Raw genomic sequence first — 17,897 nt, 5'->3', positions numbered from 1 at the left:
GCCCCTTTCAGCCTCCTCTTGGTGGTGGTCAGGGGGAGAGCTGGGGAGAGGCTTCCAGTTAGTTTGAGGCTCCAGGGAGAGATTTTGGGTCATTGCCTGAACAGACAAGACCTGTTTCCAAGAAAGCTCCAAATCACCTTCTTTCTAAAGATTCTCTGAAAGTGGCAGAGGTTTAGGAGGGAGTCCACTAGCCAGGCCTAGAGGAGTTGACAAGCAAGGAGGACAGGAGGGCCTCCTGGGGGCAAGCAGGAATCCGAGCCAGGGCCCGCCTACTTAAGGATGCCCACCAGCACCTAGGGTCCGGCTCCCAGCCTCAGTTTCCCTCTGGACTAGTGAAGGCCCTTTTCCTCCCCTCTACCGGTGAGGGCGGGCCCTTAAGTTTATAAACAACCAGAAAAGGTCTGGTAGGCTTTCAGTTTCCAATTATAACCATCATAACATAACTGTACACTCTCACCCCCACCCCACCAACTTTGCCTGGCTTCTGCCCCCTTGAGCCTACCCCTACCCCTTCTCTGATTCATCCCCCTCCTCACACCACCCACGCCCCCACACACCAGGGGTTTGTGTTTTGTCAGGAGCCTCATGTCAACTCAGCCATCTCCCTGGCAGCAACAGCTGCCAACCCAAAATACCAGAGCTGGTATTTATAGAGGAGAATGCATCCGGGAAACAAGAGCATAGGAGAGGACCTCTGAGGGGTGGGGGCTGGGTACCTGAGGGGACACGGGTGTCAGAGGGCCAAGGGAGGCTTGGGGGGTGATGAGCCGCAATCACTTCCCACCCCCCATAATGCCCCAAGCCCCCGGCAGGAATGGAGCCCCGCAGAGTGCTTGTCCATCCCTTTCACAGGCCCCCTCCTTAGTACAAGGCACTGGCTGACCCCTAAGCACATCCCTACTTCTCCATGAATACTAGCTGTCTCTCTGCACCTCCACCAAGCCTCTCAGCCCTGACCTTTTTGAAGCGCAAAGCTTGGAAAGAGAAGGCTGCTCTTACCCTAGCTCTGCCATGACCAGCGGACGTAATTACAAGCCGGCAAGTATTTACTTCTCTGTGTCCTCAGCTATAAAGTGAGAATGTTCAGCCTGCCAATGTCTACTCTGTAGGGGTTTTAAGAGGCTCGGGTAACAATAGGCAAATAATAACACCTTACCTATGCTGAGCACCCCCCACCCATGACCCCGCATGCTCTGCCATCCCTGTGAGGTAGGAACTAGTATCATTCCCACTTTAAAGCTCAGGAAGCTGAGGCAGCCTGACTCCAGAGCCATGCTTTGCCTCCAGGGTGGGTGTGAATGTGCCAGGTGAACTGTTAAGGGCTTTGTTGCTGCTGTCTTTGCAAAAAAAGCCCTTTCACATTCAGTATCTCATTTTTATCCTAGAGACAAGCTTATGAGGTGGGTGGGGAGTTCCAGATATTCTTATCCAACCTTCGAGTCAGTGCAAGCTGTTGTGTTCTGGTTATTTTTGTGTCTCTTCTCCCAAACTAGATTGTAGGCTCTTGGAGAATTTTGGAGACTGTGTGGATCCTTAGCACATCCTAGGCAGCACTGTCCTTGTTTTAGCTCAAAGTAGCCTGCAGGCTTTCTTTCCTATCCTTTTATTTTGTTAACAAATGCTACACACACACACACACACACACACACACACACACACAGAGTGGACAGGTGACTCAGCTCCCAGCCAGTCTTACAACTGCATTGCTTTTGCTGCAGTGATTGGCTCAAGGGGTGGGCCTGGACCTGAGCAGGGCCAATCAGAGAACTACCCTGTAATTTATAGATGGAACTGGGACTACTAAACTGGAGCCTATGGCAACCATGTCTCCTGCCCACTGGGGAGATCTTTCTGGAGTAGGAAGAGAGGTCAGCACGCCAAAAGAAGCACAGAAACCTGGAGAGGAGGAGAATGTGGTGCCAGAAGTCCTAAATTCCATCCCCTGGGGCCCTGGTTCTGCAGCTCTTCCCTCATTTTGTGAGCTCCCCCAGTGTCCCTCCTAGTTTTGGGGCCAATAAACTTTTCCTTTTTTTTTTCCACTTAAGACACTTGGGATTACTGTCACCTGTAACCCAAACAATCCTAATTAATCTACTATAGGAAACTGTGCACCCATTTCCATGACAGAACACTTCTGAGACTTCTCTCTGTGAACACTCTCCACACGTCATGAGGAAACTGCCCTTCAGGCCAGCCCGAGGCCTTAGTTCCTTGGTGAAATGAGGCAGTAAACAAATAAATAAATTATGCTATCTATTCTCTAGTCAAAATCAACATCTACCAGACTTGGCTCTGAGCCATTTGGAGCTGTTCCCAAAATCTGATACCACCCCTGAGGATTTGCTACCATGGAGGACAGCAAAACAACACTCTCAGGCTTGGGAGGCAGGTGAAAAGAGGAGCATTCCAAATCGTGCTCTGAACCAGGCAGCACCTCTCGAAAAAGAGACTCTCCAAGGGACTACTTCCAACTGGACATGCTAAAAATAATAATTTATCTGGATAGGTAACATACTTGGCACAAAATTGCAGAAGTCCCATTATGTGAGTGGCTTTTTCTCTCTGCTGGTAATATCCTTTGATGCAAATAGGTTTTAATTTCGATAAACTCCAATTTATCTATTTACTGTTATATTGCCTGTGCTTTTAGTGTCATATCCAAGAAATCATTGCCAAATCCAATATGAGGAATATTACCCCCTGTGTTTACTTCTAAGAGTTTTACAGTTTTATGTCTTTGATCCATTATGAGTTAATTTTCATATGTGGTATAGGGTAAGGATCCAACTTCGTTCTTTTGCATGTGAATACCTAGTTTTCCCAACACCGTTTGTTAAAAAGACTGTCCTTCCCCCCTAATTGAAAACCATTTAGCCGTACATGTGAGGATTTATTTCTGGACTCTCTATTCTATTCCACTGATCTATATATCTGTCCCACACCAGTACCACACTGTTTTGATTACCATAATTTTGCAGTGAGTTTTGAAATCAGGGAGTGCAAGTCCTCCAACTTTGTTCTTTTTCAAGATATTTTGGTTATTCAGGATTCATATTGAGATTCAATATGAATTTTAGATAGAATAGATTTTTCTATTTCTTAAAAAAATGGTGGGATTTTGATTGGGATTCATTGAATCTGAAGATCGCTTTGGGTAGTATCGACAATACTTAATACTTAACAATATTAAGTCCTCCAATCAGTGAACACTGGATGTCTTTCCATTTATTTATTTCTTCTTTAATTTATTTCAGCAATCTGTTATAATCTTTAATGTACAAGTCTTATGTTTCCTTGGTTATGTTTATTCCTAAATATTTTTTTCTTTTTGATGTTATTGTAAATCAAATTGATCATGAGGGGTTTTCCTTTCATTCTGTTAATGTGGTATATTATACTGATTGATTTTCATATGTTGAACCATCCTTCCATTCCAGGAATAAATCCCTCTTTGTCATGTGTATAATCTTTTTAATATATTGATGAATTTGGTTGCTAGTATTTTGTTGAGAATTTTAACATCAATATTCATAAGGAATATAGACCTGTAGTTTTATTTTCTTATATTACTATGTCTGGCTTTGGTATCAGGCTAATGCTGGCCTCAAAGAATGTGTTAGGAAATATTTCCTTTTTTTAGAGTTTGAGAAGAGTTGGTGTTAATTCTGAAATATTTGGTAGAATTCACCAACAAGGCTATCTGGTCCTGCTCTTTTTTTCACTGAGATCTTTTGAGTCATTCTTCTTAATATCCTCATTTGTATTTCACTGTATAGATTTACCATAATTTTTTGACCCATTTTTTATTGATGGAAATTTATATTGCTTCCAATCTTTTGCTATTATAAACAATGCTGCTATGAGCATCCTTGGGACAAATGTTCAAATATACAAATTTTGGTAAGCTTGTTCTTTTAAAAAAAAAAAACACATTATTTTATGGTCACACCTCTCACCTGAGCTAAATGATATTGGAAATAGGAAGGTCTTCCAAGACAGATCATTTTGTTCAGTGTTTGTCAGAAAAAGGGGACAATTTATAAATTTAAGTACATGATATGCTGCCTTGTACACTGAGTGTTATCAATATATTTTGTTGAATCAATTAAAGGAAGTCAGACCTGATACTTGATTGAAACCTTCCCAGATTACTCCAAACTTGGAAAGTCTTGGAAACTTATGGTTGGAGGTAACTTCACAGGTCACAAGATCAACCAGTCCCCTGCCCCCACTTCTCAGTTAAGGCTTAAATATTTTCTACTGTGATTCCAGCAAGTACTATTCCAGTTTGAATCCCTCTACTGCCTGGGAACTTGATGTCTTCAGGCAGCCCATTCCACTCCACAAAGAGCACTGGGTACCTAACACATCTTCATGGGTCGGTGGACAGCTCTGCTGTTAGAAAACATTTCCTTATATTTGAACCCAGGTGATATGATGTCTCTGCTATGCCTCTTATTCTGCCCTGGGAGCCAAACAGAGCAAGAAGAAACCTCTTTCACAGATCTACTCTTCAAATATTTGGGGACAGTGTTCATGCCTCTTGGAGACTATCCCTGTTTCACCATTCCCAATTTCTCCCCCTTCCCTGAACTAATGAACCAGCAAAACCCAAACTCCTCATAGCCTTCAAGTCCCCACAGAACTGGCCCTGCCCACCTTGCCAACCTCAGCTCACTCACGTCTCCTTTGGGTTTACCTCACTTCAGCCATCTTGTCCTCTTTTCTGTTGGGTAACACTGCCAAGCCCTTCCCTGCCCTCCCCAAAGGTCAGTGACTAGAGGGCTTGTGGATGCTTGGGCAGGTCTCTGAACTTCATAGAGGGCTCCCTGGAAGACTAGGGCCCTGGCTTCCTACAGAACATCCCAGATCTCATGGATAGCATGGATAGGGGGAGGTGGCTTGTATGTATGGAAGGCTGGGGTGGGGACACTGGCCAGCACAGGGCATTTGGATTGAGGAGAAAACTGAAAGGAGTCAAAAAGGAGAGAACCAGAAGTGACTTTTCTACCTTGTCCTGCCTAGGAGTGTCTCACTCACCCCTGGTCTACTCCAGGATCCGTGTGAGACAGTACTGATGCCAACCCATGGTGTGCCCTCCCTCCACTGACTGACCCCGACCTCCAGGGTTGCCTTTGTCCCTTCGTTCAGGGCCCATCCTCCTCCTCTTTCTGTTTCTCAGCCTAGGACCTAGTTCTCCCATCCCAAGCTGGGTCATGGGATATAGCCATTGCATGAGAGCCTTCAGGACAGTGTGGCAGGGATAAACTCTGGGACCCTGGCTCTTGCCTTTAGCATTTGGTGGGGAGGTGGGAGGCCCAAGCATGGGGGTGTAGAGGTGGGGTGGTCAGCCAGATGCTAAGATGTGGGGATTTATTCTGGTGGTTCACCAACTAACCATCTGTACCACTTGGGCAAGTCCCATTTCCTCTCTGGCCCTGTCATGCCCAGGTGTAAAACAGGACCAGGCTGGGTCATTTCTGGGGCCCCCCAGCTTAGGACATCCTGAGTCTCTAGGCCCAGGGGGTGGGACATTGAGTGGCCCCGGCTGAGCCCTCCCTGCATCAGTGCTCCCAGAGCTCCTCCCTCCAACAGCCCCTTCTGTGCTGCCCGCCTCCCCCCATCCACCTTCCTCTCCGTTGTAGTGGCTGCTTAACCTCCACAGGCGGCTGAGGAGCCCGGAGTGACTGTAAAAGGGAAGGAATGTCCAGAGGCAATTGTTTCTTCCTGATATCACCCGGGGGAGGTTGAGTTGGGGGGCCCAGCTGGAACGGTGGCGTCAGGATTCTCCCTGAAATTCATCTCCCCCATGCTGCACAGGATCCCCTGCCCCAGGCTCAGCTAGCAACCCACCCCCTCTCATCTGCCACCCTCTGCATCTCATTGGTTTAAGACCTTCAGGCCTCCCTCTCCCAACTTTCTCCACCTCCTGACCCCAGACCCTTTCCTGGGCCCCTTCTTTCATGACACCCCGCCCCTAGTTCTTGTAAATACTCCTCCTCCTCAGCACCCCCACACCCCACACCCCTGACCTAGCTCATTCTCTGGGAAGCCCCACAGCCTGGCTCCAACCCCCTCCAGCCCTGCACTCCTTTTACAGACATGGAGTGCTTCAGGTTTTCTGCCAAAGTAGGAGAAGTCCGAGGCTAATCTCACCTCCTCCCAGCTCCCTCCCAGCTTCTACCAAATAGGATGCCTCCCAGGCTGGGGAGGAGGAGGGGGGAGGGGGGTGAAATTGAGTCTCAAGGGGAGGAGCTAATGAGATGGGGGAGGTGAAAGCACTTTATGGACTCTAAACATCCTGGAAATTTCAGGTGTTATTCACTTCAGTAAGAGATTTGGGACAGGGAGGATGGGGATGAAAGTCAGGTTGAGGGAAGAAGAGGAGGAGGCTTTGCTAACATTGAGGAAAGCTTCCCAGGAAGGCATCCTGACGGATGGCAGCAGTGGCATGGCTGGGAGTCAGGAAGCAGGAGTCCTGGCCTACCCTGGATAAGTGTGTGACTTTGGACTGGTTGCCTCCCCTCTCTGGGTTTCAGTTTCTCCTGGCTTAAAGTGAAATATCCTGGACATCCCTCCCTGTTCTGACCTGCAGGAGAGGAGTGAGAGAGTGCCTCTCTCGGCTGCCTCGCCTTTTTGCTCACACAGACTCACCAGCAAGCTAGACCCAGACCATTGGCACATCCCCAGAACAGATCCAATCCCACCATGTGTTGATGAGATGTGGCTACCCCTGCCAGCAGAACTGGACTCAGCCTCCTCTGCAGACACATAAGTTCCCTACCTCCAGGTTCCTCCTGACAGCCAGCCCTCCTCTCTTCCCTCTTCCCTGGCTCCTGTCCTCACTGTATGAGGACTTGGTCCTGCCCAACAAAATGGATGCAGCCCCCACCCTCTTACGGGCTCCCAGAGTCTCATTTGTCCCGCATCTCTCTCCCCACCACATCCAGCCATCTCCCCACCATCCCCAGCTGTCTGTAGGAGATACCCCTGAACTTCTGCAAATCCCCCCCCCCCCCCCCCCCCCCCCCCCCGTCCTGAGCCATTTCCTGAAGAGGCAGAGGAGCCCTCTTTCCCCAGCACAAACATGCACCCTCCCCCAGTTGATAACCCCAAGGAGAGCAGAAGAAAACTCTTCTTGACCAGACTAGGGTATGTCGGGGTGGAAGGGGTGAAGGGGTGTGACAACTGGGGTGGGAAGGAGTCAGGGTGAGTGGGGAGCCACTGAGATAGCACAGGGTGGCACTCAGTCCTGCTCCAACCTCCATAGAAGGGGACTTCACAGGCTTCTTCACCTACCCACGGACTCACACTCTAGAGAGCTGCTCAAGGCCTAACTCTAATCCCTCCGCTAAAATGTGAGCCCCTTCTTTCCTTCTTAGACCTTAACCCAGATAGAGAAAAGTAGCTTCCTTTCCTCCCTGGAGTTCTCTGCCAGGATCTTAGTGCCATCACTCAGCCCTCTCTTCTCCCTGATTCATCCCCATTCCTTTCATCTTTCCTCATAGGCTTTTTTTGGTTTTAGCCCCTCCAGTTTGGTCATATCCCTGCTGTCCTGGGCGCTTTCCAGGTTTCCTACATCCCTCTGAGACTGTGGAGTGCTTTAAACAGGGCCTGAGCAGGCTAGCAATGACCTCACGGGGCCACTATGCACGGTTGCTATCTATAGCCTTATAGGATCATCCTCCTCTTCCTCTAGCCAGCTGAGTCACAGTCAGCTTGGGGTCCCCTCAGACCCCAGGGCCTTCTCTGCCAGTCCAGACCACAGTCCATTACAGCATCCTGAGTTGTTCTTACTGCTGGGTAGGATGATTATTCTCTGAAACGTCTAAATACACAATGAAAGTGAGTCTTGGGTTTCAGAAGACACCCATTCTCAGACCCTCAGTGTTGTTATAGCCCAAGTTCTCTATCTTCTCACATCTGTCTAGATCGACAGCCAGTGGCCTAAGTTTCACTTGACTCTGCAGAGGTACAGGCAAGGTGAGGAATTTGGGGAGCAGGTGCTGGGCTGGGTTCAGATTGGATCTACCACTCTTGGGTGAGTTGCTTCATCCCTCAGAGCCTTAGTTTCCTCATCTGTAAAATAATAACAGCATAGGGTGTGGGGGAAGATTAAATGAGAAAATGTCTATAAAGTGCTTAGCACAGTGCCTGGCACACAGTGAGTGTTCAGTAAGTGCCAGCCATTACTACTATTTCGTTGCCCTTGGACAGATAAGGAAACTGGTTCATGGAAGTCCAGGGACTGGCTTGAGTCTTTGCTTCAGGAGAGCAGGTGTAGGGCCAAGATTCATAGCCAACACTGCCTAACTCCAAAGCTTCACTCCAGAGCTCTCTATTACAGGATGTGCTGCCTCTGATAATAGCATAGCTACCACTTATTGAGTGCCTATTGTATACTAGACATGGTATTCTGGACACCTGCTATATCAAATCACTGTACCTCTAACTAATCTTTACAACCCTGGGAAGTAACTATGAGCCTCATTTTACAGTTAGTATACTAGGCTCAGAGAGGTTAGGTAAGTCCCCTAAGGTTGCACAGCAAGTAAAAACAAAGTCTGGATTTGACCTTTAGCTGATGGCTCCTAGAAACCCAGCTCCTCTCTCTGTGTGGTAGCTAAGGCCTTGCCATACACTGACTTGACAGGCTTAGCTATAGTCTTTCCCCTTTTAACTTGGCCCTGTCCAGGGATCTCCACTGAAAAGTCCCTTGTCCAGTAATGGGCAAGTCCCTCTGAACACTGTGCCCTGCTCCTCTCCCCAACCCCACTGCCCTCCAGAGAGGGGCCCAGGCTTGGAAGGTGCAGGTTTTAGGGAGTCTGGCCTTCATCCCACCAGAGCTGGGGGGCAGTGAAGATTTCCTATCCAGGGAATAAAGAGGCCAGTGGGGGCCACTCTGCTTTGTGCCACCCTCAGGCCAGCCAGGCACAGGGCTCCCCCGCAGGCTGGAGAGGCTCCCCAAGTGCACGCTGGCCTCAGACTGCCCCCAACTGGCCTGGGAGGAGGCCTCAGGCAACAGCATGCACAATTCTGTCCTGAAGAGGTGGCCTGGAGGACTGGGACCAGGGACTGGGCTTGGTCCTGTGGCCTCGGGGTTCAAAAGAAACTCTGGGGTCCACTGCCTCAGCTGCCCAGCCCCAGAGGCGCCAAGAGACATCCCAGATACACTCCCCTTCCCAATTTTAAAGATCCTGAGGGATTCAATTTGTTAAAAACAGTGCTGGTGTTTTTCCTCCCCACCCACAGTCAGAACTCTACCCACAACCGTCCCAAAGGGCCCCTGACGCCCCCTCCCCATCCAGCCTCAAAGAGATGGGCCAGGCTCTCCCTCTGCCCTTCTCCAGGCTCCCCAGCCACGCTGGGCACCAGAATAGACCACTGACCACCTGCCCCGGGGGCTGGGCGGGGCCACAGCCGGTGCTGCCACTCAGGCTGGGGGAGGGGATTGGAAGGTGGGGCGAGGACTGCACTAGGGCGCTCCAGGGCCCCAGGCGATTTCCAGCGGCTTCTCTGTGTGGTGCAAAGGGCTCTCCACCGACACCGGACCGACAACCTGTGCCCCCTACTTCCCAGCCTGGACAAGGCTTGGAGAACCAGACACTCTCAAGATAGGGCTCAGGCCGAGTTTCGGGCCCCAGCTTCTTCCGCCTCTGTCTCCGGCCCCCGTTTCTCCCCTTCTCTGGGCTCTGCCCACTTGCCCTCACCCCCACCTCAGGTCTGTCTTCACCTCCCCTGTGATCTCAGCCCCTCGACCCCAACCCCGGATCTCTGGGTCTTTCCCCCTCCCCTCCCCCAGCTCCATCTAAGTGAGAATGCCCTCGGCTCGGTGACCTCACATTCCAGCCTGACTGGGGTCAGGAGGGCTTCCGGCCTGATGTGAGATCCCTGCCCCCACCCTTAGCTCCCGGCAGCCTCTCCAGGCCGTCCGGCTGCTGCTGGCCCTTTGCAGTTCCCTTCTTGAACCTCCCCCAGCCCCAGACCCAATTTAGCTCCCTTAATCTTCCCTGTAATCCAATCCGACCATTTCCTGAGCACACACTGCACTTCCCAAACTGCCAGTCCCTGGAGAGGGGTGGGGTGGGGGCCGGACAGCTTCCGCTCTTCCCAACACCAGAGCACCACCACCCCACCCCATCGCGGGCACTCCTGCTGTACCCCGCTTCTTTTCCCCACTCCTAGGAGGCCCCAGGGAGCTCTGGTTGCGCAGGCCTCTGCCATCTCGACTCCATAGCCCAGGAATGAGACAATTCTGACTCCTCACCTCTTGTTTTCCCACCTCCAAGCCTTTGCCTGTGGTGTTCCCTCTGCCTGGAACACCCTCACCTCCACGTGAACTTCTTGTGAAACTCTACCCCCTCCCCTCTCCCAGCCAACTCCAGCCTGGTTTCCCAAATTCCAGAGACCACCTGGGCCTCTAATCCCAGGTCTGCCTCCTACCAGCCAAGTGACCTGGGGCAGGTTGCTTCCCTCTCCAAGCCTCCATTTCCTCATCTGTAAATGGGAATCGTAATAGTGCATCCCTCCCTTTACTTTATATAAAGTGCTTAGAACAAGCACTGGGAAATGCTATTTAAGTGTTAAACAAAAATTATCTTTTCCTGCCTTGTATTACAATGACTTTATTTCCTCCCAAGTTAAGACACCATGAATTGTGAAACACTTCATTTATTTGATAGCATCATTTCAAGGGGAAAAAAAGAAACATTACCATATGAAATGTACAAATTGTAAGCCATCTTCCAATATCATACATGTGTAAACTGTTCAGTAACAGTCTATGTGTAGCATCCTCGTCTCTCTGCTTCTATCCAGTCAGTCCCCTTTTCAGCTTCAGTTACATTCATTGTTCATAGTCGGTGCCCCAGGGCTTGGGTTCAAGTTCTTACTCCCAAATTGTATTTAGCTAGGGGAACTTAGGTAAATTCCTTGGCTCTTTTAAGCCTCAGTTTTTTCTGAATAGCCAAAGTAATTCACAATAATTGTAGTGAATATTAAACGAGGCAATATATGTTTAAGGCATTTAGCGCCTTATTGAATATTCAACCAGGAGAGCTATCAGTACTGTGATGATTTTAAAACTTTTGCTGAATCTCGGCTCTCCAAAGACGTGAGAGATGGAGGAGAGCTGGTATTTCATGGTCGAAGTGCCCTCCAGTGGTCATGTAGGGAAACTGCAGGCTTCTGATGTGCTTGGAAAGTCTTCCTTTGCTGGTCCAGGAACTAACTCAGCCACCCCCACCCCCAGATCAGGCCTATCCAACCCTCTTAGAATTCTATGCATTATCTTTCCTTTTACAGAGGCCTTAAGGGATTTTTAAAAACACTTAATAAGATAAGAGACTGGGAGCAGAGCTTTAGCCTAGGAAGGCTACAGCCTGGAAGTAGACTGTCACTCAAATCTTGTGGGCCCAGGGCCCTGAGACAGGAAGGCAGAGTGGTGGAGAGCTGTGTCTTGGGCATCAGTTCTCCTCTGGCCTGGACACTGGGATCTGGCCTGTGAGAGACCCTTCTTGCTGCTCACATCCAAAAATCTAGCACAGAACAAGCATAGCCCATTCCAAATATCTGCTTCTGTGTTTTGACAGATTTGTAGTTTGTTCATCCTTTCTTCCTTCCCCCACTCCTCCTCCATCCCTCCCTCCCTCCCTCCTTCCTTCATCCCTTCCTTCCTCCCTCCATCCATCAATATTTATTGAATACTGGCTCTGTACCAAGCCTCACGTCCTAGGTGTTGGGGGTTAAAAAGATCAGTCCTAACACAGACACAAACATACCACCAAGAGTTGTTCACAATGTCCCAGACACCACATGCAGAGTTAATCCTTGCATTTGAGTGTTTACAGCTTCTCCATGTGGCTGAGTGGGAGGGCAGAGGCAGGGACATCAGATCCAGGGAGCCTGATTTCCCTGATGAAATGTGTGGAAGATTTGTCTGGCCAAGTTTTAGGGCTGACGTCTTCCTCTTGGACCACACTGCTCCTCTGAGAAGTCCTCCCCATCTCAAACACTGACCAAACTCCCAGTTCCCCCTGTGCGGTGGGGGGGAAGTGTCCCTGAACTCCCTTCCCTTCCCCCACCATTGCCCTTTCCCCGGGGCTGAGAGTCAGCCAACACTTAGCATCTAAACCCAGCTCAAGGGCCAACTCCACATTGTCCAGCATTGAGAGGAAGGAGGCTTCCTCTAAAGTCATTGCTTGGGAGAGTAGCTGGAGGTACTCAGGGTCTGTCTTTTCGAAAGATGTCAGGAGCAGGAGGAAGAGCTGGGTGAGTGATGTGTGCATTGTTCCTGGGACTCTGTTGCCTCCTTGAGCTGCCATCCTCTCTCCTTCCCTTCATGATCAAACTTCGCAAATGACTTCCCACGCCCTTCCTCAGTGCCCTCTTGCTTGCTCCTAATCATTCCATTTCCCCAGAAATCTTCTCAACTGTAGTAGCACAGGCTACTGGTCCCTTAGTGGGTCCCCTCAACTCCTAGACCAGTGCTGTCCAACAGAAATAAAATGGGATTTTTTAAATAAATGTCAAATAAAATGTCATTTCCAATGTTCTAGAAGCCACATTTTAAAATGGTAAAAGAAACAGGTGACATTAACTTTAATAATATATTTAACCCATGTAGCCAAAATATTATCATTTTAATATGTAATCAATAGCTTCAAATTGAGATGTATTACATGTTTTTCATAATCCTACATATACAATATTTTATACATTTAGCACCTTTCAATTCAGACTAGGCCACCTTTTAAGCCTCTCAGGTGGCTGGTGGCTAGTGTATAGGGCAGTGCAGTTGTAGAACCTTCATTCACTACTTGGCATACACTCTTTCATTCTGTATGGCTAATCATCTCATCTCCATGTGTCCTGTCTCCCCAGGGAGGTTCTGATCCCCTGGGTCAGAGCCCCCACTTTATTCATCCCTGTATCTCCCTTGGCACCTTGAAGCTACCTGTGTGCCACACTCTGGAGGCCCTGCAAGCGAGTTTGTTAATGGGAGCGAGCGTTGGGGATTGATTTTTGTGGTTTCGTTATGGCTGTAAATGGTATGTTATAGATTGCTTCTGTAGATGCACCCTGCTGCAATATTAGCAAAAATAAGCAGCCTGGTTGTCAGCACAGGCAGAGGCCTGGGGCAGATGGGGCTGGATGACTCAGGCAGGGGAAATCCTGCCAGACCACATACCATTTCTCTGGCTTAAGAGCCTGTCATTGCCACCTCCTTGCAACCCCATCTCAGATACAGCCCTTGTCAGGGAGCATTACACAAAGGATGTGTCTCCAATATCCCACTACCAGGCTGGGAGCTCCTTGGGGCAGAAAAGGAGTTTTATTCAGATCAGCAAGAGCCTGACTCACAGGTCAATGAGAATGAATCAATGAATGTGCGGCTGGAGCCTGAGAAGCCTTTCCCTCGGGTACTCATGCATCCCCCAAATCTTGGAGCACTTACTACGTGTCAGGCACTGTGCTAGACATTGGAGATCAGTAGTGAACAAGGCCAATGTGGGCTCTGCCCTCCTGGAGCTCACATTCTGGAGTGGGGAACAGAAATCTATAGTCTCCTGGAATACAGGATACCCTCCCCTAAGTCAAAGGTCATCATTTAGACACTGGCTACAATAGTCTGGGTGCTGTGAGGACCTTACTATTTCAAATTGCATTGATGATGTCATAATGGGCTCTGTGGGATGGACCAAAGACCTCGCAGGTTGGAGCAGAGGGGCCACAGCAGGAGGAGGAGCTGATGGTGTCCACTCGGCCTCCGATAGACCTGGCCTCAGCTCGGAAGGAGGCAAGCAGGTGACCAATGACGCTCAGCCTCTCTGCCACGTCCATTCCTAACTGGCTTCCGGGCTACCCTGAGGTAACCAGGCCTGTCTTCTAGGGCTGTCTCCAGTGGAAGTGTCCCAGCCAGTGCAGAGTGCCAACCTGTGAGCCATGCACTGTCTCAGAGATTGGGGGGATAAAAAGAGACTTGGTCTCTACCATCGAGTTAATGACAAATTAGACCTTGAGCAAGTGGCCCACCGGCACATCATCCTCTTGGCTAACTTTGGAGGAGCAGTGTGCTAAGTGGTGATGGAAATATTCCAAACAGCTTGCTCTGGTTCCTGAGCTTCTCTCCATGTCTCCCCATGATGTGGCACTGAGTTCAAGGGCAGCCCACCCGTTGGCACTAGTGGTTTTGAGAATCTAGATTAGTGTTACTTAGGATGGTCCAAGGATAGATTTATTTGCAGCACAGTTAGAAATACACATCCCTGGTGGGGGAGGGTACAGCTCAATGGTAGGGCTCATGCTTAGCATGCATGAGGTCCTGGGTTCAATCCCCAGTACCTCCATTAAAAAAAAAAAAAGGCTTAGAAAAAAAGATAGTAAAAGTTAATAAGTAAATAAAAATTTTAAAAAATGCACATCACTGGGCCTTTGCCCAAACCTTCCAAAGCAGAATTGTCAAGTCGGGAAGGGGGTGCTCATGATTCTGCATCATTTATGAAAACATTCTAGGTAATTCTTATCCTAAGCACTGCCCTAGAATGGAAATACCTACCATACTCCCCAAGTTCCATATCTAGCTGGCCAAGGTGGGTTGGTTTCTCTGTCCAGAGATGGGTGTTGACTTTTGATATTTTATTACTGATGAAAAGCCATGATTCAGAGGCTGCTGGTGGCCAGCTGTTAGCTTGGAAGGAATCAGAGGCCACTGAGAACAGAAATCTCTATCTTTTCAACCCATCTATAAAATGCTTACCTGAGCAGACACCGTTTAAAGGCCATTAAAATACCAGACACAGAATAAGCCAGTCCCTGGAACTTTATAGACATATTTACTCAAACCCAAGTGCTTGCAAAGAGTAAATGAAAGGGCAGCAAAATGAGCAAGCACCCCTAGAAATACGAACTGAAAGTAAACAGCCCTGTTCACTAAAATAAACAGGACAAATCCAGCAAGGATTAAATGACCTCTAGTCAGACAGGCTCGGAGCCAGAAATGTCCCGTCTTGGCTCCTGGAAGGTGATCGAGGTGAGGGCTTGTCCCCACCACCTGGGGACATGAGCCCCGAGGGCCACCTTAGGAGGTCAGGGCCAGGCCTGCAAGGGCAGACACCACCCTTGAGGGTGTGCATGCTGCACAGAAGCCCCTGGCAGGCTGCACTGGGCCTGAAATCTCCCAGATTAAAGATTAAGAAATATGCCCTAAGGGAAGGGTATAGCTCAGTGGTAGAGTGCATGCTTAGCATGCATGAGGTCCTGGGTTCAATCCCTAGTACCTTCATTAAATAAATAAACCTAATTGCTACCCCCCTAAAAAAACAAACAAAAAGTGCGCCCTGAAAGGCCTCTGATAAAGGACACATTTTCTGGAGGTGTAACTTCTCAAGTCACTATTATTTGTGGTTTATTCATCAATTTAGCAAATGTTTGTCTCTTTAGCAGTAGGCTGTGTTTCAGGCCCTGTGCCAGTCGCTAAAGTTATCAAAGTGAAGAAGGCATAAACCTGCCCTCAAGTTGCTCAGTTTAATGAGAGATAAGATTGAGAGATAATAATAGCGGACATTTATTACTTCTCTATTTATTTATTTATGTATTAAAGCACTTGAGCAGGGAAAAGGTGCTTGAGTCTGAGCCATCAGCCAAGATTGCTGGTCAAGACAGCTCCTGTTCATTTGTTTTTTGGCAAACTTAACGATAAGCACTTCACATCTCATCTAATCCTCTTAATGTGATAAGGTTATTACTGCTATCTTCCCCCATTTTACAGATGAGGAAACTGAGGCTCACCATCTGTGATATGGTAGGCAAAGTTTAACAGTTAGCTCTCTGGAAGAAAATAAACAAACAAACAAACAAACCAAAAGCCATGATTTGTAGGATTTGCCAGTCGCAGTATTGTAAATACTCCCAGGCCGGTTTCAAGCCACCAGCCTAAAGTTGCTGAAGGTGGAGCTGGAAGGGGTGGGAGTGTGAGCTGGCTACAACATAGCATTGCAGATAGGTCCTGCAGCCAGTTGGTGAAGGGGGCGGAACTTGAACCCAGCTGCATCTGATCCTGAGCTCAGGCACAGAATCACTTTGTTATACTGTCAATAATTACACGAGATCATTGACATTTGAGAGGGAAACATCTTAAGACCTTTGTGATGTACTGGTTTTACAACGCTCCATAAATCTCCCAAGGTTAATCACCAGTGCTTCCCTATATCTCTTTGTTTTTATCACCCACAGGAATGGTTGATTTTCTTTTGAGGGCCATTTAAAAAAAGACTTTATATCTTGAAATAATTATACATTCCCAGGAGGCTGCAAAAATAGTATAGAGAGGTCCTGTCTACCCTTCACCCAGTTTCCCTCAGTGGTTACATCTTACATAACTACAGTACACTATGGCAACCAAGCCAGTGACATTTTTCTAGGCCATATTGTCGAGGATCACTGGATTTAGCAAATAAAAATACAGGACAATCAGTTAAATTTTGTTTTTAGGGTAAGTATATCCCAAGTATTGCATAGGATATACTTATGTTAAGAAATTATTCTTTGTAAAAAAAAAAAAAAAACAGAAATTATTCTTTGTTTATCTGAAATTCAAACTTAACTGAATGTCCTGTCTTTTAACTGGCATCCCTAAATTTATCACATGGGTAGTTACACAACCACCACCATAATCAAGATACAGAACTATTTTAACACAAAGATGTTCCCTCGAGAAAGCCACACTCATCCCATCCCCACACCTTCCCTAACCGTTGGCAACCACTCATCTGTTCTCCATGTCTATAATTTTGTCATTTTTTTCACTTAGCATAATGCCTGTGAGATCCATCCAAGTTGCTGCAGTTATCAACAGTTTGTCCCTTTTTATTGTTGGAGAATATTCTACGAGGGCCATTTCTCATAAATAACAATTATTTTTAAAAATTTCATTCATTCGAGAAATATTCATTGTATATCTACTATGTGCTAGGCGCAGACACAGGGAAGATGGGAACTGGTTGCAGTCAGGGTTGGGGTATTTGCCAGGCAAGTAAGCAAACCCAGAGTGAGCAAGGGACGTGGAGGTGTGTGCAAGGGAGTGATTATAATGATGGAGCAGATGAGTTATGATGGGCTGGAGGCGAGAGGAGTGAAGAACGGGAAAGAAGCAGGATCAACAGTTTGTAGTGCTTGTGTAGCTGAGGATTGAATGGAGTTGGGTACCATTTTCCGAAGGTCTCTCTATCTCAGCTTCAACTGATTTTTTGTTTAAAATATCAACATCAAATGTAACACTCCATCCAACATCAGACACAATTTCCATATCATAGCATCAAACAGCTTTTCATGGGCTTTTTTAAACTGAAGGCTTTAGGGTTAAATGCTAACTAAGAAAACCTTACCAACTCATTCTGGGTACAGAAGAAAACAAAAATTATGGTCACAGGAAGCACTTAAAGATCATCTTTCCAACTGCTGCTTTTTAAATTTACTTAGTTTTTAAAAGTTTTTTATGTACACACATAGAAAAAATTCAGAAAGTGCAAAAGGATTTGTAGGAATCCATTTTATAGGAATAAGGAAGTGTCCCTTCTACTCCCAACCCTCAGCTACCTCACCCTCCTTCCCAGAGTCAATTACCATTTTTTGCGGTTCCTGATGTATATTAAACACATAAGAATAGGTGTGTGTGTGCATTTATACACACAAAGGACAGCATGCCATAACTGCCATGCTGCACCTTCTTTTTCACTTAGTAGTCTATCTTAGAAATGGTTCCCTACCACTACCTGTAGAGGTACTTCATTCTTTTCAACTATAAAAAGTGTTTTTCAAACCTCTCTCTTAGAACATGATTGGTTGGAAATTATAATCTTGCCTGAGCTACTCACCTCAAGGCATCCTGGGACTTGCAG

At 47.6% G+C, this 17,897-nt stretch overlaps 1 protein-coding gene across 1 annotated transcript in view; it reads left to right on the top strand.

The window, feature by feature from the left end:
• The first annotated feature begins 811 nt into the window (after nucleotides 1-811).
• The window catches only part of DNPEP (aspartyl aminopeptidase), a 29,914-nt gene continuing 12,828 nt past the window's right edge, over nucleotides 812-17,897 (top strand). The window contains exon 1 of the mRNA XM_032480317.1: nucleotides 812-1,038. Coding sequence (XP_032336208.1) covers nucleotides 1,012-1,038 — 27 coding nt within the window. The 5' untranslated portion in view covers nucleotides 812-1,011. The remainder of the gene's footprint in view (nucleotides 1,039-17,897) is intronic.

This window comes from Camelus ferus, chromosome 5, assembly GCF_009834535.1.
Source record: "Camelus ferus isolate YT-003-E chromosome 5, BCGSAC_Cfer_1.0, whole genome shotgun sequence".
NCBI classification, from domain to species: domain Eukaryota; kingdom Metazoa; phylum Chordata; class Mammalia; order Artiodactyla; family Camelidae; genus Camelus; species Camelus ferus.
This window is presented reverse-complemented; position numbering and strand designations above follow the sequence as displayed.